The sequence below is a fragment of the Trachymyrmex septentrionalis genome, unplaced genomic scaffold, assembly GCF_001594115.1.
Source record: "Trachymyrmex septentrionalis isolate Tsep2-gDNA-1 unplaced genomic scaffold, Tsep1.0 scaffold87, whole genome shotgun sequence".
NCBI lineage: Eukaryota > Metazoa > Arthropoda > Insecta > Hymenoptera > Formicidae > Trachymyrmex > Trachymyrmex septentrionalis.
In genome coordinates, this window is record NW_017306059.1 from 143,759 (window position 1) to 151,205 (window position 7,447).

At 28.2% G+C, this 7,447-nt stretch overlaps 1 protein-coding gene across 1 annotated transcript in view; it reads left to right on the top strand.

The window, feature by feature from the left end:
* The window catches only part of LOC108755340 (protein FAM188B2), an 8,649-nt gene extending 1,420 nt beyond the window's left edge, over positions 1-7,229 (top strand). The window contains exons 3-11 of the mRNA XM_018498271.1: positions 3,336-3,421; positions 3,549-3,760; positions 4,244-4,451; positions 4,904-4,969; positions 5,232-5,302; positions 5,444-5,598; positions 5,853-6,051; positions 6,440-6,589; positions 6,966-7,229. Of these exons, the coding sequence (XP_018353773.1) occupies positions 3,336-3,421; positions 3,549-3,760; positions 4,244-4,451; positions 4,904-4,969; positions 5,232-5,302; positions 5,444-5,598; positions 5,853-6,051; positions 6,440-6,589; positions 6,966-7,011 (1,193 nt within the window). The 3' untranslated portion in view covers positions 7,012-7,229. The remainder of the gene's footprint in view (positions 1-3,335; positions 3,422-3,548; positions 3,761-4,243; positions 4,452-4,903; positions 4,970-5,231; positions 5,303-5,443; positions 5,599-5,852; positions 6,052-6,439; positions 6,590-6,965) is intronic.
* The last annotated feature ends 218 nt before the right edge of the window (positions 7,230-7,447 follow it).

The window sequence follows — 7,447 nt, forward strand, 5'->3', positions numbered from 1 at the left end:
TATGATTTAATTATTAAAACAATAATTACAATATTATTATAAATTTTCGGTCAGAATTCTACTTCACAAACAAGACGCAAAATGGCTTACTTAAGATTTCAAATAATTGTATTTTCAAATAAAAATTTAATATTACAGCATTTTGTATTCATGTGCAAAATAAAATCTTTTACGCTTGAAAAATATTTCTGTATTGTATTTTAATTTTCTTTTATTAACATATTTATATAATTTTTTTGCATCTTGAATTTATATGAGATAAATGAAATAAATCATTGCATGTTTTATTTTTAATATTATATATCTTTAATTTTATATAAAATAATATTTATATTATTTACTCTCCTCGTTTCTTCATATTGTTATAAATATTACATATTAAAAATTCTACAAAGATCACCATACAAACAACATATTGCTTTAATAATATATGTTATAAAAAAAATTAATAAATATATATTAATTGTATTAATCTATAAGTATAAATCTTATTATGCTTTACAATAATTCCATAAGAAAATCTTTCAGTTACTGTTAAAAGCAATAAAAATTTTATCAATCTCAGAAGAACATTTATTATAAAAAATAGCTCAGCTGAATAAATAAATAGAAATTCTCATTAACATTTAGTTTTTATTATTATTTACTTATCCTAAAAGTTTTTATTTAAATGTAACGATGAATATTTGTTATAACATCCATGTTACATTTGGCTCTACCTTTAACGCGAGCTCATTTGCCTCGTTAAGAAAATAGAACACGGTAAAGATGCAACTAGGTATAATTCTGTGGAACATACAAAAGCGTGTATGTACACTGCAAGAATATAAACGTCGAATAAATCGATAGATACACCTCCTCGAGAGGCACCTCGCAAATGTAAATTAGGAACGCGATATATCGGGGTATGCAATCGCCAAATGCAGATGGCCGTTCCGGCGCGAATTCGTAATCCGATATCTTGATTGCACGCGAACACGCGATTGCTTTCAAACTATGAGGTAGTCGAAAAGCCGTGCCGAATGATCTATATGTCGAATCTGAAATAGTTGATTATGGCAGCTTCCGTTGCCTTACGATCTCAATATTCAGTCAGACTATGCTTTTATATCTCTAAAATCAAGAAAATAAAATCGGAACAGTTTTCGCAACACGCATATGCTTGCATGTAAAGAATTTTTATTTCATTAATGCTAGTGAAAAAATAAAATTCCAAAATTCCCACCTTTTAAAATAATAATTTTCGATCTAAAAACAATTTATAATGATATAAATTTTAATCAGACAAAATTTTAAATATGTAGTTTAACTAGATTAAATGACAAGGATCTCAAAAGGAGTTAAAAATGCAGAAGAATAATTAGAGTCTAAAGCAAAATAAAAATTTAAATTATTAAAAGAGAATTTTAAAAAATGTGAAGAATATGAAATAACTCATATAATTTATTTTTCTGGAATCTACACCACATTATAAATTCTTCAAATAGAAAATTTTATAAATTATTTTATATAATTATTTTAATCTATGCAAATGAATATCTTAATGCATTTTTGTTCTCTCTTCTAGATATTATCTTTTCCTTAATTACATATACGAATATCAAAATAGCAATTACGTCTTTATGTAGCTATTCCTTGTGTGAAGCTCTTAAAACCTTATTTTAAAGTACTTTACCTAAAATACAATGTACGCAACTAATTTGATTGAAAGCTTCATACAAGTAGCACTTCCACACATTCCTTTATTAGTTTTCTGTCAGGTTCCGTCAAGGTTCCGCAATAACAATCGATCAGCTCATCTAAACTGTTCTGAGAAAACAAGAATCATACTCCCTAAATTTACTTCTATTTTACTCCCCTATGTACTTTCCGCCATTATATCCGACATACACGCGAGAAGTCTAAAGACTCAAGTGTACACATCGCGAATATGTATAAACAGTGTTAAACTTCATCGTCTCCTAAAACATTCGTTAATAGAAACACGGGAAATACAGAAACTTAGATAACTTCACCCATTGTTACATCTAGCACTATTATTGTACATGCAACGGCGTAACTAATCTTTTAATTATCTCTTATTCACCCGGATATTAAAACTTTAAATGATCCTTAACTCTTTGCTAATCTTGATTTTATCCTTCATCTCTATGAACTTCATTATAACTTTAATATGTTAACATGCAACAATGCATATTTAAAAAGATAAAATATAATCACAGACACAGCGTATGTTTTATTCTATGTCTATGAATATGACAAATAAATGTAACTTGATTTAGTGATAAAAAAATTCTATAAACTTTTTTATTTTTTTCTTTTTTAATCTTTCTATTTTTTACTCTATATATGCTTCTTCTTCTTCCTACTTTTTTCTTCTATTTACTTCTCTATTTATTTATTATTTTGTTTATTTCTTTTCTTATATCTTTCTTCCTTTTTCTTTTCTTTTATTTTTTTCTATCTACATTCTATGTTTCTTAACTTTTTCTTTCTCTTTTGCATTACCTCTCTTTTCGTTTTTCCTTTTTTCTTAATGATAAATATTTAGATAATTTAGTTACGCCAATGGCCATACTCACCTGCACTCAAATTCCAGCTCGAAATGCGGCATAGTAAATAGACATTAGTAGGGCATGTCTATCGTTCCCAACTAGCGTGTCTCTTTTCGGACATTCAAATTGACACCTTCCGTGCGCGATTGGTCTGAATGCCTCGGCACGACGTATTTCGCGAGATGCCTGCACGCATAAGCGCCGCATATCAGATCCTATATAAAGGTACGTGCGGATTCCGGCACGATTTCAATTGATATCTGATATTCTGTCGGCGTAGTCATTGGGTGACAACTGCGGAATCACCTAAGAAACTCATCAGCGAACTCATTTCTTACACTTTAATACTCGTGCCGCATATATTGAGAAAAATAGAAAAGTAGCATTGTTGAACAATAAAATAACAATTACAATAAACAAAATTATTAATTGCATAAAAATTACATTTTAAAAAACTAACATTAAAGAATATAAGAAATAATATCTATACATGAAATATTTACATGAAATCGAATTAGTATTTGTGCATATAATATACAATAAAATTTGTTTTCGTAAACTTAATATAATATTATAAAATAAGCACTACTGATACTTTCAATACTCTTAATATCATAACATTAATATTTCGAATAATGTTGCTGTCAACTCGAGCAGCCCGATATGCTGCTCTTATGGCCGAACCTGACGAGCTCTATCCAGGTGTAAATAGGCTTAGTTTCGAACGCTGCTTTATTTTATAATACTAATATTTTTTGGATTTTGATTTTGGATTTTCAGAAAGGATACTTTATCCACGTAATACAAGAGCCTTACCAAAAACACCTGTAATTGGTGGACAACCCATCGAAGAAGAAACATGCATGGTAATTTTGTAGTATATAATTTTTATTATAAATACAATAAAAAAAGTTTATATGAATTTATGTATTTTTGAAAATTTCCATTTAATTTCTAAAAATTAATCGTTATATTAATAATTTCTTGCTGTAGGCATTAAGGAAAGTGGTCTTTGGTTCTTGTGCGAGTCCACCTAAGGTCGAATGGGCAAGGACCGGGCTGACCTTACGACCATATGGACAAAGTTTAGCATTTGGATTGAGAACGCTCAGAAATACAACGAGAGGCCTCGTCACCGCAGTGCAAGCTGTCATGCTGAAGCATTTTTTGTTCAAGTGTGACAGGCAAGATGTAGGTCCCGAAATGTAAGTGCTTTTACGTAAATAGCATATATATTATTTTATTGCTGTGTATACAGATAAAATCTTTATCAAGAATGTGGCAATAAATATTAATAAATTAACAGTAAGTGAAAAATAATATGAATATTAAATAATTATTAGCAAATATAATTATAAAATTTATTATAATAAGCATATTTATTATTACAAAAATTTTAATACTTTGTAATAATCAACATATAATTATTATTGATATTATTAAAATGTACTTTTTTTATTAATATCTATAATTTTATATTAAATTTGACTATTAAATAATTTTTTAAATATAATATATTCTAAATATGTTTATAAATTTAGCCAAATTACAAAAAAAATTTCAATATTTTTATATAACTTTGAATAACACATTAATAAAAAAAAACAAGAATTAAAATGTTATTATTACAAGTATAATTATAAACAAAATCGTAACTTTATTAAAAAGAAATTTTTTATTAATTACAGTCTGCTAAAACCTTCATACGATCGACAGATTGAAGTGTTGACTTCTGCAATATCAGAAATTATCTGGCGTTGTGCAGGTGGTTTCTCTGTATCTACATGTCCAAATGTCGTCAGCAGCGTTGTGCCAAAAGCCATAGTAGCTCTACCGCAGGATACATCATATCTTCAACACAGTGTACAATATTTTCAAGATGGATTAACAGAAACGGTATGTTTCTGTTTTTTGTAATCTTCCACATTCATAAGTTAAATAGATATAAAAAAGAATCGCTTATTAGTAATTTCAGTTTTAATATTTTTCTTAATTGTTTAATTATAAATAATATATTTCTTGTATTAAATAAATGACATGAGATTAACATTCTTGTTCAGTAAAACAATTTAATTATGCACTAACGCATCCACTCTCTTTTTATCACATTAACGCAATGAATAGCGCAGTAAAATCTAAACTTCCTCATTTAATTAATGTAGTAAATTAATTTACGACAGAACAGAATATGTCTCAAATTATAGCGTTGGTATTTTGTCAAGTGTGTTAGAGAATAACCTCAAAGTTGCGTGATACATCTTCATCTATATATTGTAATTAATACTTCATTTTCTACGACGTTATCAGATTTAAGTACATTTCTTGTGAAAGATTGCTTTGTATTCTAGCTGCACCTTTTCGAGTTCAATTCCTTGGAGGACCTTGAGATCTTTATTAAGAGGTACTTGTATTTGGTGAGTATAAGGAAGCTACAGTACTTGACAAATTAAACGTCAGACATTACACACATGCTATCAGACGTTGTAAATTAAGGACTCATATATATTTACATATATGTACATATGTGTGACAGTTTCTATCACCAAATTTATATCTTAGTTGTATTTTATCATCATTAAAAAATTAATTCTTCCTCAACAATGTCTATAAAATATAAAATTATTTTATTTAGAATTAATTAAAGTTTTATCATAATCTTTATTTTCACATCTTTAGTTTCACGACGAAGGCGGACCTGGCGCAAAGTTACTTTTATATAGCGCGGTGCTTTCAAGAAGCCTCTCAAAGTAAGATACTTTCTTCTGCATTTTTTCTCGATTTATTTGAAGTTAAAAATGATAAAGAATTGCTTCAATTAAAAAAGACACAAGTCAAGTATTAATCAAATACAAGTTATTTTAATTAATACATTTAAATGCATATTTCAGAATTCGAAACGATTTAGAAGATTCAAAGGCATCTATTCTCGGTGGATGTTCGGAAGAAGGTCCGATCAGTATTATCATCTTCATTTTAACTGGACGTGCTTCACCACATCTTCACAATGGAGTGCTTCACGTTGGTGATGAAAATACATATGTAAGTCTAATAATTTACTTCTTTGACATTTTGCAAATTTACATATTTATAATTATATTTTATTGTAATGTATATATATTATAACTTTTATGAAATGTATCGAGATTGACATGAAATTTTTGTACGTATTATAGATGATTTGCAAAAAAAATTATTTAATTAGAAAATATACTGTTTCTTTCAGTATACTTTACATTAACTTAATTTTAAAAAGACAATTATTTATTCATTGTTAATTTATTGTAATTAATTAAAAAGCTGTACCGCAATGGGGCGTTCTCATGAGAAGCGAAGTGGGATTCTTAGTGCACGAAAGTGATAGCAATATAGGCAAGCAGCCGGGTTCTCGATTGAAGACACCCAGTCTGCCGATATGGGTAACCCTTTGTCTCGGTCATCACGGCGTGCTCTTCAATGCTAATCGAGAATTGTTGAGAAATTATCATGCGGAACGACGGTATATATTCTATAATTTAATTACTTTAAACGATTTTTATTAATTTTATTTATCTTTATTTTTTATTTCAATAATAATTGATTAATTTGTTAATACAATCATCACGGTACTAATTATATTTCGTTTTTGATAGTAATAATTGTTAAATATATATAATAATTATTTTTTATATTTTATTACAAATCTATATCTACATAAATATAAATAATTAGATATGTAATTTATAAATGAAAAAAGAAGCTGTTATATAGATTATATGCATAAAGAAAATGTATGTGAACGTAATTCAGAATTTATTTTTAACATTTAAATACAAATATATAAACAGCATCTGATTTTTTCTTAGATAGTCACAAAAAAATATCACCCATTCTGTATATGTTAAAAGATTCGAGGTTCAATATTTCACCTGCGGTGGCAGTCACGCTACGTTGACGGTGGATACCAGGGCAAATGAAACTTCCGGGGGATCAGATGCTGCAACAATGGAAACCGCGGATATCGCCGCGACACCGTTAGAGAAACTTATTCGATCCAAGTTAGTATTATTTAATAAATAATAATAGTATAAAATATAAAATTTGCTTAAGTATTTTTCTCAATTTTACGAGAATTTTATATTTAATTAATTCTACGTATAAAAACATATATCCTACACTTTAATGAATGACTTTAGGTTATACTAAATATGCCTATATATATTTCATGCTTAATACAACAGTTTAATTTGAAAAATTCTTGACTTCTACCATTAATTTTTTAAAAGCTTTTTAGTGCAAAGAAAAGATCTAAGATTGCTATTGTTTTCTCAATTACAAAATGTGATATCTCTGAGATCACTTGAGTGTTCCTTGTAAACAGTGTAGAATTCAAGGTATCACCTCTTCCACTTATTGTTCCACGCTGCACCAAAGGTGGCAGGATGCTCTCATACAATGGAATGGAACACCGGTAATGTGAGGGATACGAAAGGATGACGATCAGACCCGCTCTTCCGTATTAAGCCGTGTATCCGTGATTTCGCGTGATGCTGATCGATCACTATGCACGCTTATCTCAAAGGCTTTTAATTGTCGTTAATGGTATAAATCCATAGAAATACGTATGTAGGAATTAGGTACATGTATGTGTCGTAATGTCAAACGTTTCATAATTTTAAATATATGATAAAATTCTTCCGGCGCTTTCTTAGATAATATAGCAGGCATTTATACGATGGCCAAAAAGCTTTGTTATTTTGTGAAATATTTTAATTGTCAATAAATGGCTGTGTTAATGTATCATTATCTTATATATATATATATATATATATATATATATATATATATATATATATATATAGTATTTATACAATACATACATTGATAATTTGATCGAATGCGTATTTCGCAATACT